Here is a 23324-nt window from a genome sequence, read left to right as displayed (position 1 = left end):
TTCTCTGATGTTTCCTCTCACTCTCCCTAGTCCTGCCCCAAATGAAATCCCAATCTCCCTCATCTGACTCTAATATATCCCTAAACTTTACACATTCATTCATTCACTCAATTGTATTTATTGAGCGCTTACTGTGTGCAGAGCGCTGTACTAAGCACGTGGGAAGTACAAGTTGGCAACATATGGAGACAGTCCCTACCCAACAACGGGCTCACATCTGCTATGTGACCTTGGGCAAGTCACTTTGCTTCTCTGGGCCACAGTTTCCCGAACTGCAAAATGTTGATTCAATGCCTGTTCTTCCTCCTACTGAAATTGTGAGCCCCATGTGGGAGTGTGTCACACTTGATAAACTTGCATCTACCCCAAGTCTTCGCTTAGAACAGTGTTTGACACACAGTAAATGCTGAACAGATACCATAATAACCCTCACCATAATACATATTTGATTTCAATCACCGACCCTTTCTTTTTCATGGTATTTGTTAAGTGCTTTCTATGTGCCGAACACTGTACTAAGCGCTGGGGGAGATACAAACTAATCAGGCTGGACGCAATCCAGGTCCCACAGGGGCTCACAGTCTTCATCCCCATTTTACCAGTGAGGGAACTGAAGCCAGGGAAGTGAAGTGAGTTGCCCAAGATCACACAGCAGATGAGTGGCAGAGCCAGGTAGACACCTAGACCTGGGCTCTTTTCACTAGGCTATGCTGATCCTACCCTCATTCCATAACCCTATACCAGATGCAACCCAACGTTGTCATAATAATTAGGTGCTTACCATGTCCAAAGCATTGTTCTAAGGTCTTTAACTAAACCTAGCCCTTCAAACAATAACTTTGACCCCATCAGTCTTAACCTTCGCAGCCCCCGCTAACGCGAGTCCTCACTTTAACCCTAATTGAATCATGTCCTCTATGCTCCTGGGTCTATGACCTATAGGCATTTGAGAATCATCCCACCCTCAGTGCCAAACCACCTATGTGCAGATTTATAAATTATATATTATAGATGATTTATTTCTATCAATGTCTGTCTCCCCCTCTAGACTGTAAGCTCACGGTGGACCGGGAAACATGTCTACCAGCTCTGTTGTATTGGACGCTCCCAAGCACTTATTACTGTGCTCTGCACACAGTAAGGGCTCAGTAAATTCACACGTTGATTGATCAAATCATCTATCCCCCAGCCTGATCCCTAAGGAGAACCCCAACCCTCTCCACAAACCCGTCGTGGCTTTCCCTTACTTTCCCCATGATCTTAACCCATCTTGACCGCAGTAATGTGGCCTAGTGGATAAGGCATGGGTCTGAGAGACGGAAGGACCTGGGTTCTAATTCCAACTTTGCCACTTGTCTGCTGTGTGATCTTGGGCAAGTCACTTTGCTTTTCGGTGCCTTGGTTTTCTCGTCTGTAAAATGGGAATTAAGACTGTGAGCCTCACGAGGGACAGGGACTGTGTCCAACCTGATTAACTTGTATCTACCCCAGTGCTTAGTAATAATTATGGTATTTGTTAAGTGCTTACTATGTGCCAAGTACTGTCCTAAGCACTGAAGTAGATACAAGCTAATCAGGTTGTCCTATGTGGGGCTCGCAGTCTTAATCCCCATTTTACAGAGGAGGTGACTAAGTCACAGAGAAGTCAAGTGACTTGCCCAAGGTCACTTAGCAGACAAGTGTGGAGCCAAGATTGGAACCAATGTCCTTCCACTCCCAAGCCCGTGGTGTTGCCACTAGGCCATGCTGCTTCCGATGCCTGGCACAAGGAAAGAGTTTAGCTACCACAAAAAAAAAAGAAACTATATTTCCAACCCCAACCTGATCCTAATCCCTAACCCATCCTTTCCTCCTAACCTAATCTCCTCTTCTGATCTTCCACCTCAGCCATTCTCCCCTTCTGCCCTCCCTTCCCCTCAATGCATTAGTTCCTCCCTCCTCCTCCATAAATTCCTCCTCCCCTCCAACACATCTCCAACCAATCAGTCCATCTGTGCTATTTATTGTTTACGGTGTGCAGAGCACTGGACTGACCTCTAGGTACATACAAACCACAAGTGGATTAGCATATTTATGAGGAAACTGGAATATTCCCAAATCTGGGGGTGGGGAGAGATGTCAGGGGATGGGGATGGAGATGGAGATCGGGGGAGAAGGTGGTGAAACTTTAGCTAGAGGAGAGTCTGGTTGGGATTAGCGTCTGGCCAAGGAGAGATCTGAAGAATAGACCAGAGAGAAGGTGGGGGGTGGGGGGAGAAAGGCGAGGCTAAGGGTAAAATAAGACTTAATCTCTCTCTTTCTCTCTCATCTCCATTTCCTTCTCTCTCCCTTTCTCTTTCTCCCCCTCAATCTGCCTTTCTCTTTACCTCCCTCTTTATCTCTTCCTCTTTCCCATTCTCCCTCTTTTTCTTTCTTCCCATCTTTCTCTCTCCCTCTCCCTCTATCGATCTCCATTTCCTTCTCTCCTCTCTTTTTCCTCTCTCCTTCTCTCCCACCATCTTTTCCCCCCTTTTTCTCTCCCTCAATCTGTCTTCCTTTTTCTTCCTCTTTATCTCCCTCCTTCCCCTTCTTTATCTCTCTCTTTCCCCTTCTTTATCTCTTCTTCTTTCCCTTTCTCCCTCTTTCCCTCCCCATCTCTTTCTCTTTCCCGCTCCCTTGCTCTCTCCCTCTATCTCTCCCTCCCTCAGGTGGATGAGTACACCATCTCCTGTGCCCAGGACCTGGGAGAACTGATCTTGATCCGGCTGCACAAGGAGCCCTACTCCTTCTTCCCCAAGAAACGCTGGTATTGCAACTATGTCCAGATCAGTGCCCCCAACGCCTGCACGTATCACTTCCCCTGCTACCAGTGGATGGACGGTTATGAGACTCTGGAACTCAGGGAAGGGACAGGTAGGGGACTCTGGCGCGAACCCTCCTACCCCACTCCGAGACCCCAGGCCAGGGGGTTCCACCGACGTCGGGGTGGTGGTTGTGTTCTTGCAAAAGGAAGACCATCCCATTGGAGCCACCCTTCCCGGACAGCTACGCACACGGACCGCTCCTTCCCTCCTTTCCTCTTGGTGCTCCAGACGGAGTGGTGGTGGCCAAATGCAGATCAGGTGGCCAGGTTATTCATTCAATCGTATTTACTGAGTGGTTACTGTGTGCAGAGCACTGGACTAAGCGCGCGGGAGAGGACAATACAATAAGCATACACATTGCCTGCTCACAGTGAGCTTCCCTGGATCTTCTCCTCCAAATATCTTCCCAAACACCTAGGGTGGTGGGCTCCAAACAGTAAAGCCTAGTGGATAAAGCCCGGTCCTGGGATTCAGAGTCTAATCCTGGCTCCATCACATGTCTGCTGTGTGACTGTGGGCAAGTCACTTCACTTCTCTGGGCCTCAGTTACTCTTCCCAAGCGCTTAGTACAGTGTTCTGCACACAGTAAGCGCTCAATAAATACGATTGATTGATTGATTGATTGATCTGTAAAATGGGGGTTAAGAGTGTGAGCTCCATGTGGGGCAGGGCCTGTGTCCAACCTGACTGACTTGTATCTACCCCAGTGCTTAGAACGGTGCTTGGCACATAGTAAGCCCTTAACAAGTACCATTATTATTATTGTTATTATTACGGGATTCTCTCGACAGCCTCCAAGACGAGTCAGAGGTGCCCTTTGAGGCAAATAATCAATCAGTGATATTTACTGAGCACTTACTGGGTGCTCAGCACTGCACTTAATAATAATAATAATGATGACATTTGTTAAGCGCTTACTATGTGCAAAGCACTGTTCTAAGCGCTGGACTTGAGAGAGACCAATGCAACAGAGTTGGTAGGCACGTTTCCTGTCCACAGTCAATGGTATTTATTGAGCGCTGACTGTGTGCAGAGCATTGGACTAAGTGCTTGGGAGAGTCCAATACAACAGTTGGTAGACACAGTCCATGGCCACAATCGGTGGTACTTATTGGGCGCTTACTGTGTGCCCAGCCCCGGACTGAGTGCTTGGGAAAGGACAAAACAAAAATAATAATAATAATGATGCTATTTGATAAGCATTTACTATGTGCCAGGCACTTAGCGCTGGGGTGGATAAAAGGAAATCGAGTTGGACACAGTCCCTGTCCTACGTGGGGCTCACGTCTCAATCCCCATTTTATAGATGAGGGAACTGAGGCACAGAGAAGTGAAGTGCTTTACCCAAGATCACACAGCAGACAAGTGGCGGAGCCGGGATTAAAATTTATGACCTTCTCACTCCCAGGTCCCTTGCTCAAACACACAAAAAGTCCCCTTAAAAATAAATTATCTCCTTCCTCCAAGCCCAGGAGGGTTCAGTGGCTCTGAACTCTGAATTGTATCAAGCACTTATTTTGGGGGCTCTGCCCACGGTAAGCGCTCAATAAATACCCTTGCTTGAGACACATTTAAAGATGGGCAATATCTGATCCTTGCATCCTTTTATCAACCAAAAAGAAAAAGAAAGTAGGCACTCAGCAAATGCCACAGGTATTGCCTGGAGGCAGGTTGTCATCAACTACCCCTCACCTCCCCCCCTGCCAGATCCATGATAATCTATGGAAAGGAAAGGGGGGGGGGGGGGGAGAGGGGAGACCCTCAGTTCCACCAGGAAAGGAGGCCCAAACCCCAGGCCTGAGCCCCCGGCCGGATTGACTGGGCATGGGGAGTGGCAGGGTAGTGATGCTGGGGCAGGCTGAGCCGGGTGGAATGAAGTCCTGCAATACTTAGGCATGGCCCTGACTCACCTGCTGGGAGTCCCCCATCCCCTTCTGGAAGACAGGACAGGGAGGCAGTGGGAAGCTGGGAAGGAGGTGGCTGTAGAAAGATTTCCAGAGTGGGAGGGAATTCCCTGAGATCCTGTCTGATCACCTCCCCCTGCCATTTTTTGCATCCTTGCCTCCCTTTTCAACTTCCTGAAGGTCCCCTACTCTCCCCAATTCACGGTATTCCCTTCTCCCAGGATCACACCTGATAGGTCAGGCCTCTGAAAGGGATCCTCCCCTCCATCCCCCAATCTTCCCTTCCGTCATCAGGAAGTCCTTCCTCAAGTGTACCCTCATTCCCTCTTGCTGCAGCCCCAAGCCATCTCACAGGGGGAGATGCAGAAAAGAGGGCAGGGTGCCTGGGTCCTGAGAAGGAAGAAGGAGAAGGCCCCGGGAGAGAGTTGGGGCCTGGGGGTGCAGGTTGCTTGGTTTCTTCTCTCATGCCCCATATCATCATCATCAATCGTATTTATTGAGTGCTTACTGTGTGCAGAGCACTGTACTAAGTGCTTGGGAAGTACAAATTGGCAACATATAGAGACAGTCCCTACCCAACAGTGGGCTCACAGTCTAATATCCTCACTTCCCTCTCCAATCTCCCCACAGGTAAAACAGAGGCAGACGACTGTCTTCCAATCCTACTGAATCATCGCAGGGAGGAGCTGAGAGCAAAACAGGATTTTTACCAGTGAGACCAGCATGGGTGGAACCAGGGCAGACTGGATGCGGGTTCTCGGGGTGTGGGGGGGAGGGAGGGCCTCACCCCTCAAATTCAAGAAGCAGTGCGACCTAAAAGATAGAGCCTGGGCCTCGGAGTCAGCAGGCCCCAGGTTCTAATCCCAGCTCTGCCACCTGTCTGCTGTGTGACCTTGGGCAAGTCACTTTACTTCTCTGTGCCTCAGTAAAATGAGGATTGACTGTGAGCTCCAGGTGGAACTTGGACTGTGTAGCTCGTATTTACACCAGCGCTTACTACAGTGCTTGGCACGGAGTAAGCACTTGACAAATACCATAATAAAGGCCACGAGGGTCAACTGGGCTGGGACCAGAGTGGAATTGGTGGTGCAGAAGCCAGACCCATCTCAGGAGACTGGTCTTAAAGGGAGGTGGTGGGGGCGGTCACAAAAGGCAGACCAAAGGGAGGGAGGGAGGGTGTGAAGGGGGTGTTGAGGGTTCAGAAGTCAAGCCGATGCCCACGTTTTATCTCTTGTAGCTGGAGGGTCTTTGTCCCTGGACTTCCCAACTATGTGAGCATTCCCAGCTACCGCCCCCCAGTTCGGAGACACAACCCCAACCGACCAGAGTGAGTTCTCAAAGGCGAGGCACCTCCCAAACCGGCCTCTGCCTTTCGACCTCTGCTCCACCCCGGAACCCGGGCTCCCTTGTCTCTCCCAGCCCCACCCTGGGTCCCAGGCTCCCCATACCCCAGCTTCTGCCTTGCCCATCCTACCCCACTCAGGAGCCCTGATACCCTGTTCCCCAATCCCCAGCATCCCACCCCTCTCTGCTCCCGGCTCTCTCTCCTCTCCCGTTGATCCCTTGTCTCTCCCAGCCCCACCCTGGGTCCCAGGCTCCCCATACCCCAGCTTCTGACTCTGCCGCCCACCCTACCCCACTCAGGAGCCCTGATACCCTGTTCCCCAATCCCCAGCATCCCACCCCTTTCTGCTCCCGGCCCTCCCTCCTCTCCCGCTGCTCCCTTGTCTCTCCCAGCCCCACCCTGGGTCCCAGGCTCCCCATACCCCAACTTCTGACTCTCCTGCCCATCCTACCCCACTCAGGAGCCCTGATAATCCCGTTCCCCAATCCCCAGCATCCCAGCCCTCTCTCCTCTCCCGCTCGGCCTCCCCGGAAATCCAGGCCATCCTTCGGTCCTCCCGCTCCCATTCTCCTCCCCGCTCAACCGAGGGCCTTGGCAGCCACCCCCCATCCTCCGGCCCCCATCCTCCCCCTCCTGGCATCCAGTCCCCAGCCTCCGGCCCTTCCCCACCAGGTGGAACGGCTACGTCCCGGGGTTTCCCATCCTCATCGACATCAAAGCGACCAAGTTCCTGAACTCCAACCTGCGTTACTCGTTCCTCAAAACGGCCTCCTTCTTCACCCGCCTGGGGCCCATGTGAGTCCAGGGTCGGGGGTCCGGCTCCCCCGACTTCCACCATCCCCCTGCCCCGGCACACATTGCTCTTCCTCTCTCTCGTTGGCCTTGTCTCCCCCTTTTAGACTGTGAGCCCACTGTTGGGTAGGGACTGTCCTTATATGTTGCCAACTTGGACTTCCCAAGCGCTTAGTACAGTGCTCTGCACACAGTAAGCGCTTAATAAATACGACTGATTGATTGATTGATGGATTGATTGATTGGTCAGCCTCACATTTCAGCCTGGGCCTCGTCCCTCAGCCCCGCCACGTGCCTCGGGCGTTAATGGCGTCGCCCGTTGTCCTCGCGCCCAACTTCGCGCGCCCCGCCCTGAGGAGAATCCCACCTAGCAACCGGTGACGTCAAGCCCTCCGGGGCATCCGATTGGCTGCCCGAGGCCAACGGACGGGAACCGAGCCCAGGGGTGGGGTGAAGGCGTTGAGGGGACCCATTGGAGAGTCATTAATAATATCAATAATCAATCAATCAATCAATCGTATTTATTGAGCGCTTACTGTGTGCAGAGCACCGTACTAAGCGCTTGGGAAGTCCAAGTTGGCAACATATAGAGACAGTCCCTACCCAACAGTGGGCTCACAGTCTAAAAGGGAGACAGAGAACAAAACCAAACATACTAACAAAATAAAATAAATAGAATGGATAGGTACAAGTAAAATAACTAAATAAATATAGCAATAAATATGTACAGATATATACATATATACAGGTGCTGTGGGGAAGGGAAGGAGGTAAGATGGGGGGATGGAGAGCGGGGCGAGGGGGAGAGGAAGGAAGGGGTTCAGTCTCAGAGGTGATCGGGCATAATGGCATTTATTAAGCGCTTATTACTACTAATAATGATGATGGCATTTGTTAAACGCTTACTATGTGCAAAGCACCGCTCTAAGCGCTGGGGAGGTTACATGGTAATAATAATAATGATGGCATTGGTTAAGCGCTTACTATGTGCAAAGCACCGCTCTAAGCGCTGGGGCGGTTACAAGGTGATAATAATAATACTGATGGCATTTGTTAAGCGCTTACTATGTGCAAAGCACCGCTCTCAGCGCTGAGGAGGTTACAAGGTGATAATAATAATAATAATGATGGCACTGGTTAAGCACTTACTACGTGCAAAGCACCGCTCTCAGCGCTGAGGAGGTTACAAGGTGATAATAATAATAATAATGATGGCACTGGTTAAGCACTTACTACGTGCAAAGCACCGCTCTAAGCGCTGGGGAGGTTACAAGGTGATAACAATGATGGCGTTTGTTAAGCGCTTACTATGTGCAAAGCACCGCTCTAAGCGCTGGGGCGGTTACAAGGTGATAATAATAATACTGATGGCATTTGTTAAGCACTTACTATGTGCAAAGCACCGCTCTCAGCGCTGAGGAGGTTACAAGGTGATAATAATAATAATAATGATGGCACTGGTTAAGCACTTACTACGTGCAAAGCACCGCTCTCAGCGCTGAGGAGGTTACAAGGTGATAATAATAATAATAATGATGGCACTGGTTAAGCACTTACTACGTGCAAAGCACCGCTCTAAGCGCTGGGGAGGTTACAAGGTGATAACAATGATGGCGTTTGTTAAGCGCTTACTATGTGCAAAGCACCGCTCTAAGCGCTGGGAAGGTCACAAGGTGATAATAATAATAATGATGGCATTGGTTAAGCGCTTACTATGTGCAAAGCACCGCTCTAAGCGCTGGGGAGGTTACAAGGTGATAATAGTACTAATGATGATGGCATTGGTTAAGTGCTTACTATGTGCAAAGCACAGCTCTAAGCACTGGGGAGGTTACAAGGTGATAATAATAATAATAATAATGGCATTTGTTAAATGCTTACTATGTGCAAAGCACTGCTCTAAGCGCTGGAGAGTTTACAAGGTGATAATAATAATAATGATGGCATTGCTTAAACGATTACTATGTGCAAAGCACAGCTCTAAGCGCTGGGGAGGTTACCAGGTGATAATAATAATAATGATGGCATTTGTTAAGCGTTTACTATGTGCAAAGTTACTATGTTCTAAGCGCTGGGGAGGTTACAAGGTGATCAATCAATCAATCACATTTATTGAGCGCTTACTGTGTGCAGAGCACTGTACTAAGCGCTTGGGAAGTACAAGTTGGCAACATATAGAGACGGTCCCTACCCAACATTGGGCTTACAGTCTAGTCTAGTGGACCCCCAACTCCAGCCAGGGAGGGGGTCCGGGTTTTGGGGGGAGGGGGAAGCAGCGTAGCTCAGTGGAAAGAGCCTGGGCTTTGGAGTCAGATTCATGGGTTCAAATCCTGGCTTCGCCAATTGTCAGCTGTGTGACTTTGGTCAAGTCACTTCACTTCTCTGTGCCTCAGTTACCTCAACTGTAAAATGGGGATTAAGACTGTGAGCCCCCCGTGAGGCAACCAGAGCACCTTGTACCCTCCCCAGTGCTTAGAACAGTGCTTTGCACATAGTAAGTGCTTAATAAATGCCATCATCATCATTATTATTATTACTGTGGGCAGAGCACTGAGCTAAGTGCTTGGGAGAAGATGATACAACAGAGGTGGTAGATACGCTCCCTGCCCTCAGTGAGCTGACAGGCTAGAGGGGGAGACATCATCATCAATGGTGTTTACTGAGCTCTTACTATGTGCAGAGCACTGTACTAAGTGGCTGAGCAGTGTACTAAGCACTTGAGACCGACATTCTATAAATAAGTGACGGCTACGGACATAAACACTATGGGGTCGCTTGTGGGGTGAATATCAAATGCCCCAACTTGAGCTCTATCTCTCTGGCCTCACGAGAAGCAGCGTGGCTCAGTGGAAAGAGCCCGGGCTTTGGAGTCAGAGGTCATGGGTTCAAATCCCAGCTCTGCCAATTGTCAGCTGTGTGACTTTGGGCCAGTCACTTCACTTCTCTGGGCCTCAGTTACCTCAACTGTAAAATGGGGATTAATACTGTGATAAGGTGTGGGACAACCTGATCACCTTGTAGCCTCCCCAGCGCTTAGAACGGTGCTTTGCACATAGTAAGCGCTTAATAAATGCCATTATTATTATTATTATCATCATTATTATTATTATTATTCTCCCCCCACCTCTCTGACGACCCCCCTGCTCCCCTTCCCCTCAGGGCGCTGGGCATGAAGCTGCGAGGCCTGGTGGACTGCAAGCGCTCATGGCGGAGGCTGAAGGACATCCGCAAAATCTTCCCCGCCAACAAGACCATCGTGTCGGGTGCGTGGGGCCCCAGCCTTCCTCACAAGGGGGCTCGAGTGGGGGAGACGCCCCCGGAGAATTTGGGAGCGGGTGGGGGGAGTGCCCCTATGTCGCCCCGGCGGGAACCTCAGCCCAGCCCTCCCCAACTAGAGCCTCTCACAGGCCTCGATCCATTCATCGGTGCTATTTAATAATAATCATAATAATGATGGCATTTATTAAGCGCTTACTATGTGCAAAGCACTGTTCTAAGCGCTGGGGAAGTGACAAGGTGATCAGGTTGTCCCATGGGCTCACAGTCTTCAACCCCATTTTCCAAATGAGGGAACTGAGGCCCAGAGAAGCGAAGTGACTTGCCCAAAGTCACACAGCTGGCAAGTGGTGGAGCCGGGAGTTGAACCCATGACCTCTGACTCCAAAGCCCAGGCTCTTTCCACTGACCCACTATTCATTCATTCATTCATTCATTCAATCGTATTTATTGAGCACTTACTGTGTGCAGAGCACTGGACTAAGCGCTTGGGAAGTACAAGTTGGCAACATATAGAGAAGGTCCCTACCCAACATGATGGCATTGATTAAGCGCTTACTATGTGCGAAGCACTGTTCTAAGTGCTGGGGGGGTGATCAGGTTCTCCCACGTGGGGCTCACTGTCTTAATCCCCATATTACAGATGAGGGAACTGAGGCCCAGAGAAGTGAAGTGACTTGCCCAAAGTCACACAGCTGACAAGTGGCGGAGCCGGGATTAGAACCCATAACCTCTGACTCCCAAGCCCGGGCTCTTTTCACTAAGCAACGCTGCTTCGAGCGTTATTGAGCCCACTGTTGGGTAGGGACCGTCTCTATATGTTGCCAACTTGTACTTCCCAAGCGCTTAGTACAGTGCTCTGCACACAGTAAGCGCTCAATAAATACGATTGATGATGGGAGTCGGAAGGACCTGGGTTCTAATCCCGGCCTGGCCACTTGCTTTCTGTGTGACCTTGGGCAAGTCACTTGTCTTCTCTGTTCCTCAGTTCCCTCATCTGTAAAATCGGGGTTAAGACTGAGACCCATGTGGGACAGATACTGTGTTCAACCTGATTTGCTTGTATCCATCCCACCACTTAATACGGTGCCTGTAGAGTAATAAATATTACTCTATTTATTTATTATTACTCTATTTATTTATTTATTACTCTATTTATTTATTTTGCTTGTACATATCTATTCTATTTATTTTATTTTGTTAGTATGTTTGGTTTTGTTCTCTGTCTCCCCCTTCTAGACTGTGAGCCCACTGTTGGGTAGGGACCATCTCCATATGTTGCCAATTTGTACTTCCCAAGCGCTTAGTACAGCGCTCTGCACATAGTAAGTGCTCAATAAATACGATTGATGATGATGATGATGCCTGGCACATAATTAAGCACTTAACAAATACCACAATTATTATTAAGTAGCAGAGCCGGATGAGCACCCTGGTCCTCTGACTTCCCACGCCCGGGCTCTTTCCACTAGGCCACACTGCTTCTATCCAGTCAATCAATCAATCAATCAATCATATTTATTGAGCGCTTACTATGTGCAGAGCACTGTACTAGGCGCTTGGGAAGTACAAATTGGCAACATATAGGGACAGTCCCTACCCAACAGTGGGCTCACAGTCTAAAAGGGGGAGACAGAGAAAAAAAAAAACAAGACCAAACATACTAACAAAATAAAATAAATAGAATAGATATGTACAAGTAAAATAAATAAATAAATAGCGTAATAAATATGTACAAACATATATACATATATACAGGCGCTGTGGGGAAGGGAAGGAGGTAAGATGGGGGGATGGAGAGGGGGACGAGGGGGAGAGGAAGGAAGGGGCTCAGTCTGGGAAGGCCTCCTGGAGGAGGTGAGGTCTCAGCAGGGCCTTGAAGGGAGGAAGAGAGCTAGCTTGGCGGATGGGCAGAGGGAGGGCATTCCAGGCCCGGGGGATGACGTGAGCCGGGGGTCGATGGCGGGACAGGTGAGAACGAGGTATGGTGAGGAGATTAGCGGCGGAGGAGCGGAGGGTGCGGGCTGGGCTGTAGAAGGAGAGAAGGGAGGTGAGGTAGGAGGGGACAGTCAATAGTGTTTATTAAGTGGACAAAGCACCGCACAAAGGTCTGCTCCCAAAAGGCGTCCCTCAGGCTCTCCCCAACCTTTAGGGTCCCCCGCAACCCCGAGGGATCCGAGCCTGAGGCTGGCGAGGGACTGGGGAAGAGGTTCTTTGGGGAGCGGACCCAAGCCGGAATGCGTGGCGGGTTTAGTATATCTCCACTCTTCCCCCTGACCTCTGACCCCCGCCAGAGTACGTGGCGGCCCACTGGCGGGAAGACAGCTTCTTCGGCTACCAGTACCTGAACGGCGTCAACCCCGGCTTACTCTGCCGCTGCACACAACTTCCGGACAAATTCCCCGTCACCGACGACATGGTGGCCTCCTCCCTGGGCGACGACACCTGTCTGCAGGCCGAGCTGGAGGTGAAGGAGCCAGGTGTCCTGTCCTCCCCCCTCCACGACGCTGTTCCAGGCTGTTCCCCGGCTCTCCTTCCCGTCTCCCCCAATCCATCATCCCTATCCCACGATGCTCTATCTTCCCGTGCCCTCTCCTCACCCTCTCATCCTTGGAGACGGGACACCAAACAATGGTATTGATTGAGCGCTTACTGTAGGCAGAGCACTGGACTATATGTTTGGTTTTGTTCTCTGTCTCCCCCTTCTAGACTGTGAGCCCACTGTTGGGTAGGGACCGTCATCATCAATCGTATTTATTGAGATCTTACCATGTGCAGAGCACTGTACTATATGTTTTGTTTTGTTCTCTGTCTCCCCGTTCTAGACTGTGAGCCCACTGTTGCGTAGGGACCGTCATCATCAATCGTATTTATTGAGCCCTTACTATGTGCAGAGCACTGGACTATGTGTTTTGTTTTGTTCTCTGTCTCCCCCTTCTAGACTGTGAGCCCACTGTTGGGTAGGGACCGTCATCATCAATCGTGTTTATTGAGCGCTTACTATGTGCAGAGCACTGTACTAAGCGCTTGGGAAGTACAAATTGGCAACATATAGAGACAGTCCCTACCCAACAGTGGGCTCACAGTCTAAAAAGTGGGACCGTCTCTATACGTTGCCAAACTGTACTTCCCAAGCGCTTAGTACAGTGCTCTGCACACAGTAAGTGCTCAATAAATACGATTGAATGAATGACTGAATGACTAAGTGCTTGGGCGAGTGCAGTATAACAGCGTTCGTTGACATGAGCCCTGCCCACAAGGAGCTCACAGTCTAGGGACTCTCCCCTCAGGGAATCCATTTCCCAAACCAACTCCTGCCAAGCTGGGTCAGACCACCTCCGTCTTTCCCAGATTGAAACCGCTATAATATAATAATAATAATAATAATAATTATAATAATGGTGTTAAGGGCTTACTATGGGTGGGGTGCTGTATCAAGCACTGGGGTTAGATAAAAGATAATCACATCAGACACAGTCCCTGTCCCACATGGGGCTCACAGTCTAAGGGAGAGAGATGATTCCCAGCCAATCAATCAATCAGTCATATTTATTGAGCGCTTACTGCATACTAAGTGCTTGGGAGAGTACACACCCCCACAGTACTCCCCACCGACCCCCATCCTTCTCCCTTTCCCCTCCTTCCCAAATCTCTCCCTGGACCTTCCTTTCCCTCACCCTCCTGGATCCAGGGGAACCGGAGAGCCTGAACCAGCCTCGGAAGTGGTAATAATTGTAGTATTTGTGGCTCAGTGGAAAGAGCCCGGGCTTTGGAGTCAGAGGTCATGGGTTCGAATCCTGGCTCCTCCACATGTCTGCTGTGTGACCTTGGGCAAGTCACTTAATGTCTCTGAGCCTCAGTTATCTCACCTGTAAAATGGGAATTAAGACTGTGAGCCCCACGTGGGACAACTTGATCACCTTGTATCCCCCCCAGCGCTTAGAACAGTGCTCTGCACATAGTAAGCGCTTAACAAATGCCATTATTATTATTATTATTATTATTATTAAGCACTTACTATGCACCAGTCACTGTTCTAAACCCTGGGGCAGATACAAGATCATCGGGTTGGACACAGTCCCTGTCCCACACAGGGCTCGCAGCCTTAAACCCCATTTTACAGTTGAGGGAACTGACGCGCAGAGAAGTGAAGTGACTTGTCCAAGGTCACACAGAGTCAGTATTACCAGGAGATCTGACAGAGCGGGAGCAATGCTCAAGGGCTTTCGTTCGCCTCTCCATTGACCATGGGAACTAATTGGTCGTCATGCTGGCGGGGGGCGGGCCACTCTGAACCCGAGATTATTCTATTTATTTTATTTTGTTAATATGTTTGGTTCTGTTCTCTGTCTCCCCCTTTTAGACTGTGAGCCCACTGTTGGGTAGGGACTGTCTCTACATGTTGCCAATTTGTACTTCCCAAGCGTTTAGTACAGTGCTCTGCACATAGTAAGCGCTCAATAAATACGATTGATGATGATGATGATGATGTCCTCCACCTCCCCTTCCCACCACCTCCCCTATTCCTAAACCTTCTCTCCCGGCCGGTGTCCTGGCTTCTGGGCCCCATGGGGCCAGCTCATGGATTTCCACCTTGTCTTCCCCGATCTTTTCTCCTCCTGCTCTCAGAAGGGGAACATCTACCTGGCGGACTATAAGATCCTGGACAACATCCCAGCCATCGAGCTCAATGGTCGGCAGCAGTATCACTGTGCCCCCCTCTGCCTCCTGTACTGGACCCCCAACAAGGAAATGTTACCCATCGCCATTCAGGTGCTTAAGGCGGGGGGCGGCGGGGTGGGGTGGCAGTGGGGTGGGGAAAGGAGTATCCTATTTATTTTATTTTGTTAGTATGTTTGGTTTTGTTCTCTGTCTCCCCCTTTTAGACTGTGAGCCCACTGTTGGGTAGGGACTGTCTCTATGTGTTGCCAATTTGTACTTCCCAAGCTCTTAGTACAGTGCTCTGCACATAGTAAGCGCTCAATAAATACGATTGATGATGAAAGGAGTTAAGAAGAGAGCACCTGAGGCAGAGCTGAAGGGATTGGGGCGACAGGGATTGATCCATCAATCAATCTGTCAGTGGTATATATATGGAGAAGCAGCGTGGCTCAGTGGAAAGAGCCCGGGCTTTGGGGTCACAGGTCATGGGTTCAAATCCCGGCTCCGCCAATTGTCAGCTGTGTGACTTTGGGCAAGTCACATCACTTCCCCGGGGCCTCAGTTCCCCCATCTGTAAAATGGGGATGAAGCCTGTGAGCCCCCCGTGGGACAACCTGATCACCTTGTGCCTTCCCCAGCGCTTAGAACAGTGCTTTGCACATAGTAAGCGCTTAATAAATGCCATTATTATTATTATTATTATATTGAACACTAAACTGTGGGCAGAACATTGTGCTAAGCGCTTGGAAGGGGACAGTACAACAGAGTTGGCAGACACAACTCCGTGCCTTCAACTACCTACAGTCTAGAAGGGGAGACATCATCAATGGTATTTATTGAGTGCTGAGAAGCAGCGTGGCTCAGTGGAAAGAGCACGGGGTGTGGAGTCAGAGGTCGTGGGTTCAAATCCCGGCTCCGCCAGTTGTCTGCTGTGTGACTTTGGGCAAGTCCCTTAACTTCTCTGGGCCTCAGTGACCTCATCTGTAAAATGGAGATTAAGACTGTGAGACAACCAGAGCACCTAATACCCTCCCCAGTGCTTAGAACAGTGCCTTGCACATAGTAAGTGCTTAATAAATGACATCGTTATTATTATTATTATTATTACTGTCGGCAGAGCAGTGAGCTAAGCGCTTGGGAGAAGATGATACAACAGAGGTGCTAGATACGCTCCCTGCCCTCAGTGAGCTGACAGGCTAGAGGGGGAGACATCATCATCAATGGTGTTTACTGAGCTCTTACTATGTGCAGAGCACTGTACTAAGTGGCTGAGCAGTGTACTAAGCACTTGAGACCGACATTCTATAAATAAGTGACGGCTAGGGACATAAACACTATGGGGTCGCTTGTGGGGTGAATATCAAATGCCCCAACTTGAGCTCTATCTCTCTGGCCTCATGAGAAGCAGCGTGGCTCAGTGGAAAGAGCCCGGGCTTTGGAGTCAGAGGTCATGGGTTCAAATTCCAGCTCCGCCAATTGTCAGCTGTGTGACTTTGGGCCAATCACTTCACTTCTCTGGGCCTCAGTTACCTCATCTGTAAAATGGGGATGAAGACAGTGAGCCCCCCGTGGGACCACCTGATCGCCTTGTAACCTCCCCAGCGCTTAGGACAGTGCTTTGCACATAGTAAGCGTGTAGCGTGGCTAGAGAAGCAGCGTGGCTCAGTAGAAAGAGCTCGGGCTTTGGAGTCAGAGGTCACGGGTTCAAATCCCAGCTCCGCCACTTGTCAGCTGTGTGACTTTGGGCAAGTCACTTCACTTCTCTGGGCCTCAGTTCCCTCATCTGGAAAGTGGGGATTAAGTCTGTGAGCCCCACGTGGGACAGCTTGATGACCTTGTATCTACCCCAGCGCTTAAGAACAGTGCTTTGCACATAGTAAGCGCTTAATAAATGCCATCATTATTATTATTATTATAAATGCTGTCGTTATTAGTATTATGCCTGCTTTTCCTTCTGCCTCTCGCGTGATCTCTTCACCGCTCTGTCTCTCTCAGTCTCTGTGTCCTTTTTCCTCTTCCATTCCCGGCATCTATGGTAACCCCCCACCCCATCTCTCTGCCCCGAGCCCAGCTAACCCCCGACCCTCGCGTCATCTTTCCCTCGCCCCGTCCCCAGCTCAGCCAGACCCCTGGGCCGGACAGCCCCATCTTCCTGCCCAGCGATTCGGAGTGGGATTGGATCACGGCCAAGACGTGGGTGCGCTACGCCGAGTTCTACTGCCACGAGGCCATCGCCCACCTGTTGGAGACCCACCTGGTCGCGGAGGTCTTCTGCCTCGCCACCCTACGCCAGCTCCCTATGTGCCACCCCATCTACAAGGTCTGGGGCGGGCGCGGGGGCTGAGGCTGTGGGCGACGGGGGGTGGAGGGAGCTTAGGGGAAAGAGCCCCAAGCTGGGGGCCAGCAGAGTGGGAGTGTAGCTGTAGACGACCTTAGAGAAGCAGCACGGCTTAAAAGGCTAGAGCCCGGGCCTGCCAATCATCAGAAGGATCCGGGTTCTAATCCCGGCTCCGCCACACGTCTGCTGCCACTTCACATCTCTGGGCCTCTGTTCCCTCATCTGGAAAATGGGGGTTAAGACGGGGAGCCCCATGTGGGACGGGGACTGGGTCCAACCTGATTAACTTGTATCTAGCCCCGGTGCTTTTTTTTTTTATAATGGCATTTATTAAGTGCTTACTATGGGCAATCAATCAATCAATCAATCAATCAATCATATTTATTGAGCACTTACTATGTGCAGAGCACTGTACTAAGCGCTTGGGAAGTACAAATTGGCAACATATAGAGACAGTCCCTACCCAACAGTGGGCTCACAGTCTAAAAGGGGGAGACAGAGAACAAAACCAAACATACTAACAAAATAAAATAAATAGAATAGATATGTACAAATAAAATAAATAAATAGAGTAATAAATATGTACAACCATATATACATATATACAGGTGCTGTGGGGAAGGGAAGGAGGTAAGATGGGGGGGCAGACAAGGTGATCAGGTTGTCCCACAGTGGGCTCACAGTCTTCATCCCCATTTTACAGATGAGGTAACTGAGGCCCAGAGAAGTTAAGGGACTTGCCCAAAGTCACACAGCTGACAAGTGGCAGAGCTGGGATTCGAACCCATGACCTCAGGCTCCAAAATCCGTGCTCTTTCCACTGAGCCACGCTGCTTCTCTACAGTGCCTGCACATAATAAGCACGTAAAAAATACCTCAATTATTATTATATTATTTGGAGTCAGAGGTCAAGGGTTCAAATCCCGGCTCCGCCAGTTGTCAGCTATGTGACTTTGGGCAAGTCACTTCACTTCTCTGGGCCTCAGTTGCCTCATCTGTACAATGGGGATTAAGACTGTGACAACCTGATCACCTTGTAACCTCCCCAGCGCTTAGAACAATCAATCAATCAATCAATCAATCATATTTATTGAGCACTTACTGTGTGCAGAGCGCTATACTGAGGACTTGGCAACATATAGAGACAGTCCCTACCCAACAGTGGGCTCTGCACATAGTAAGAGCTTAATACATGCCATTATTATTATTATTATTATTAACATTGGGAGGGGAGGACTAGACCCTCCCCTGCCCCCCTCCCTGAAATCCGGCTTCACCATGGCTTCCATCTCCCCACAGCTCATGATCCCCCACACCCGGTTCACCATCCAGATCAACAGCATCGGCCGTGCCCTGCTCCTCAACAAAGGGGGGCTGTCCGAGCGGGTGAGACCCTCATCATCATCAATCGTATTTATTGAGCGCTTACTGTGTGCAGAGCACTGTACTAAGCGCTAGGGTCTTAGTACCCTGCTAAGACCCTCGCAGAAGGCATGGAGGGAGGGGTCGGGGGTGTTGGGGGGGTCCACCCTCCGGGCCTCACTTCCCCCACTCCCTCTTCTAGGCCTCTTTCTCTCCATCTTTGGGTCTCCTCTCTGCTTCTCCTGATGTGGTAGAGGGAGGCTTGGGCCTGTGGGTCTTTTGGGGGGCAGATCCCTGAGCCCCCTGCTCACCCCCTCTTCTGGCCCCCCGCAGGGCATGTCTCTGGGCCTGGCGGGCTTTGCGGAGGTGATGTGTCGAGCTCTGTCTGCCATGCGCTACGATTGCCTCTACCTCCCCGATGACTTCCGGAGGCGCGGAGTTGAAGACCTGGACAATTACTACTACCGGCAGGACAGCCTGCGGGTGTGGGCGGCCCTGGAGAGGTGAGGGGGTTCAGGTGCGGCTGAACAACTACCACCACCGGCAGGACATCCCCTGGGAGTTGGCGGCCCCGCTGAGGCCGAGGTGGCCCAAGTTTCAGCTTTGGAAAGGAGCCGGAGAGCCAGGTGGGGGGCAGAGGGAGGGTGGGAGCCCTCAGGTGTGTGTGTTGGGGGGGAGGTCCTGGGCCCACCACATTCTGGAGATGTTGGGGGACTGAGGCCTGACCCCTCGGGCCCTCAGGTACGTCTCTGAGATCGTGTGCTACTACTACCGCAGCGACGCGGCCGTGGAGAGGGACCCAGAGCTGCAGGCCTGGGTGCGGGAGATCTTCACCGAGGGCTTCCTGGGCCAGGAGTCCACAGGTACCGGGAGGGACCCAGGTGTCCTTGGCCCCCTCTTCCCAGCCCCCACCTTCTCCCCACTCACGGGAGCCCAACACCCTGGAACCCCCTCCCGGAACATCCCCGGCCTCGCCTTTCACCCCTTCCAGGCATCCCCAGCTGCCTGCGCACGGTCCCAGAGCTGATCCGCTACCTCACCATTGCCATCTACACCTGCTCGGCTAAGCACGCCGCCGTCAACACCGGACAGGTGCTGGGGCCCGCTGGGGCAGGGCAGGGCACGGCAGGGCAAGAGGGTGAAGCAGGGTGACGGGGGGTGGGAGAAGAGACTTCTAGACTGGGAGCCCACTGTTGGGTGGGGACCGTCTCTATATGTTGCCAACTTGTACTTCCCAAGCGCTTAGTACAGTGCTCTGCACACAGTAAGCGCTCAATAAATACGATTGAATGAATGAATGAATGAATGAATGAAGAGAGGAATGGAGCCCCCAGCCCCCGCCCTCCAAAGATCCTGGCTCTACCTCCTTCCCCTCTCTCCCTCATTACCTTCCTCTCTCTCCTTTCCCCCCCTTTTCTCCCTTTCCATCTTCTCCCACTTCTTTTTTCCCCTCCCCTCTTTCTCTTTTCCTCCTCTCCCCTGCCTCCTTTTCCTCTCCTCCACGACCTTTCTTCTTTCTCCCCCCTCTTCTCTTTTTCTTTTCATCCTCCATCAGCTCTCTTCTTTCTCCCCTTCTCCTCTTCCCCTTCCAGGAAGCAAGAGAAGCAGCGTGGCTCAGTGGAAAGAGCACTGGCTTTGGAGTCAGAGGTCATGGGTTCGAATCCCGACTCCGCCACATGTCTGCTGTGTGATCTTGGGCAAATCACTTAACTTCTCTGGGCCTCAGTTACCTCATCTGTAAAATGGGGATTAAGACTGTGAGCCCCACGTGGGACAACCTGATCACCCTGTTTCCTCCCCAGCGCTTAGAACAGTGCTTTGCACATAGTAAGTGCTTAATAAATGCCATTTATTATTATTATTATTAATTCCTCGTTTCCAAGGTCCCCAGTCGACCCTTCTATTTTTACCTGCTCCCTCCCCTCAGAGGCTTTCCTTGGCCCGTCTGGGGGCCGGCTGTCTATCTGTCCATTTTGCTCTGCTCCTGCCTCCTTCCCATTCAGCTGATGACTCTCTCCCTGGATAGGGGAAGGGAGAGGAGGGAGAGAGAGAAAGAGAGAGGGTGTGTCGGGGTGTGTATGTGTGGTCTGGGCTGTTTCTACCTGGGGCCCAGCCAGCTTCCTCTGCCCCATACGCCAAGCACTTAGTCCAGTGAACTGCACCCATTAAGCGCTCAATAAATGCCACTGAATGATCTACCCCCAGCTGGAGTTCACATCCTGGATGCCCAACTTCCCGTCCTCCATGCGGAACCCGCCACTACAGGCCAAGGGACTGGCCACGGCCCAGACCTTTCTGGACACTCTGCCCGACGTCAAGACCACCTGTGTCACCCTGCTCGTCCTCTGGACCCTGAGCCGGGAGCCGGACGACAAGGTGCCCGCAGGGCAGCGGGGAGGGCGTGGGGACAAGGGCCCGGCCCAGGCTGGGGCTGGCATCCCTGCACGTCTCTAGGCTGGAAGCTCGTTGTGGCCAGCGACCTCATCTACCAACTGTTAGGTCAACTCTCCCAAGCTTTTAGTCCAATGCTCTGCACACAGTAAGCAACCAATCAATCAATCAATCGTATTTATTGAGCGCTTACTGTGTGCAGAGCACTGTACTAAGCGCTTGGGAAGTGCAAGTCGGCAACACATAGAGACAGTCCCTACCCAACAGCGGGCTCACAGTCTAGAAGGGGGAGACAGAGAACACAACCAAACATACTAACAAAATAAAATAAATAGAATAGATATGTACAAGATAAATAGAGTAATAAATATGTACAAACATATATACATATATACAGGTGCTGTGGAGAAGGGAAGGAGGTAAGATGGGGGGGATGGAGATGGAGACGATGGGGAGAGGAAGGAAGGGGCTCAGTCTGGGAAGGCCTCCTGGAGGAGGTGAGCTCTCAGTAGGGCCTTGAAGGGAGGAAGAGAGCACCCAATAAATATCGCAGAGCGACAGGAAGCAGCGTGGCTTAGTAGATAGAGCAAGGGCCTAGGAGTCAGAAGGACATGGATTCGAATCCCGGCTCTGCCCTATGCCTTTTGGACAAGTCACTTCAGTTCTCTGGGCCTCAGTTACCTCAACTGTAAAATGGAGATTAAGAATGTGAGCCCCTTGTGGGACTGGGACTGTGTCCAACCTGATTAATTTGCCTCTACCTCAACGCTTAGAACAGTTCTTGGTACAAAGTAAGTGCTTAATTATTATTATCATCATCGTTATTATTATTCCTGAATCTGCTGTGTGACTTTGGGCTAGTCACTTCACAGAAAAGCAGTGTGGCTCAGTGGAAAGAGCACGCGCTTGGGAGTCAGAGGTCATGGGTTCAAATCCCGACTCTGCCAATTGTCAGCTGTGTGACTTTTGGACAAGTCACTTAACTTCTCTGGGTCTCAGTTCCCTCATCTGTAAAATGGGGAATAAGACTGTGAGCCCCACGTGGGACAACCTGATCACCTTGTATCCTCCCCAGCACTTAGAACATTGCTTTGCACATAGTAAGCGCTTAACAAATACCATTATTATTATTCAGTGCTTAGAACAATGCTAGGCACATAGTAAGCTCTTAATAAATGCCATTAGTATTACTTCTCTGGGTCTCAGTTCCCCCATTTTTAGACTGTGAGCCCACTGTTGGGTAGGGACTGTCTCTATATGTTGCCAATTTGTACTTCCCAAGCGCTTAGTACAGTGCTCTGCACATAGTAAGCGCTCAATAAATACGATTGATGATGATCTGCAAAATGGGGATTCAATCCTTGCTCTCCCTCCTACTTAGACTATGAACCCCAAGTGAGACCTGATGATCCTGTATTTACCCCAGCGCTTAACATACGGCACAATTATGAACATTAAGAGCGCGAGTCCCGTGTGGGCTCACCTGTCCAACCTGATTAACTTGTTTCTACTCCAGTGCTTAGAACAGTGCTTGGTACATAGTAAGTGCTTAACCGATACCATGATTATAATTGTGATAATGATGATGATGATTCTCCGTCCCCCTCTCGGCCCCTCTCTCTCCTCTCAGAGGCCCCTGGGTCACTTCCCGGACATCCACTTTGTAGAGGAGACGCCACGGCGGAGCATGCAGACCCTGCGATGGCGCCTGGACCAGATCTCCCACGACATCCGCCAGCGCAACAAGAACCTGCCCCTGGCCTACAACTACCTAGACCCCATTCTGATCGAGAACAGCATCTCCATCTAGCCCGATGCCCTCCACCACCCCGCAAGGGTGTTCGCGCTGCCCCGACTCCCGTCCTGAGGGAGGATTCTGGGTTCCCCCTCACACCCTCCTCACACACACTTCCTCGCTCCCACCCCAGTCGCGGAAAGGCAGAGCCACGCCAAGGACCCAGGCCTCCCGCATCCCAGGCTCTTAGTCCCCAGCTTCCCTCTGGGACTCAGGTGTCCTGTCCTCTTAATTCCCGGTCCTCCCCACCCAAATCCCAGGCCCTCTTCCCTTATCCTCTGTTTCCCCCCACCCCTTACTGGACTCAGACTCTCCTCACTTGACCCGGCTCCCGGAGCCTCAGCATGGGGGTCTCTTCCCTAGGCACTTAAAAAAAAAACAACCACAACTCACACACTCCCCTACAGTGGCACTGATATTTTGCTGGGGTCTTGGTGTGCAAAACATAATGGGAGGAGGGGGCATCACATCACTTGCAGTCCAAGTGGTGGGCTGGGGGTTGGGGGAGGAAGTAAACAGAAGCTGGACCAGGGGGTCTCAGGGTCCTGTGGTCCTGCCTGAACGAGTCTGGGGGTACGTACCTTTAGGGGGGTGTGCAGAGAGAATTCCAACTCCT

The 23324-nt window shown here is 51.1% G+C and overlaps 1 protein-coding gene across 1 annotated transcript in view; it reads left to right on the top strand.

Annotated features, from left to right (window-relative positions):
* Positions 1-23158, top strand: part of ALOX12B (arachidonate 12-lipoxygenase, 12R type) — a 29824-nt gene extending 6666 nt beyond the window's left edge. Inside the window, exons 2-15 of the mRNA XM_038768835.1 lie at positions 2688-2892; positions 5378-5459; positions 5985-6074; positions 6765-6887; positions 10044-10147; positions 12455-12627; positions 14790-14933; positions 16939-17142; positions 18460-18546; positions 18856-19025; positions 19264-19385; positions 19514-19614; positions 20728-20898; positions 22544-23158. Coding sequence (XP_038624763.1) covers positions 2688-2892; positions 5378-5459; positions 5985-6074; positions 6765-6887; positions 10044-10147; positions 12455-12627; positions 14790-14933; positions 16939-17142; positions 18460-18546; positions 18856-19025; positions 19264-19385; positions 19514-19614; positions 20728-20898; positions 22544-22723 — 1956 coding nt within the window. The 3' untranslated portion in view covers positions 22724-23158. The remainder of the gene's footprint in view (positions 1-2687; positions 2893-5377; positions 5460-5984; positions 6075-6764; positions 6888-10043; positions 10148-12454; positions 12628-14789; positions 14934-16938; positions 17143-18459; positions 18547-18855; positions 19026-19263; positions 19386-19513; positions 19615-20727; positions 20899-22543) is intronic.
* Positions 23159-23324: the final 166 nt, after the last annotated feature.

This window comes from Tachyglossus aculeatus, chromosome Y4, assembly GCF_015852505.1.
Source record: "Tachyglossus aculeatus isolate mTacAcu1 chromosome Y4, mTacAcu1.pri, whole genome shotgun sequence".
Classification (NCBI taxonomy): Eukaryota; Metazoa; Chordata; class Mammalia; order Monotremata; family Tachyglossidae; genus Tachyglossus; species Tachyglossus aculeatus.
Note: the sequence above shows the minus strand (reverse complement) of the source record. Positions and strands in the feature narration are given on the sequence as shown.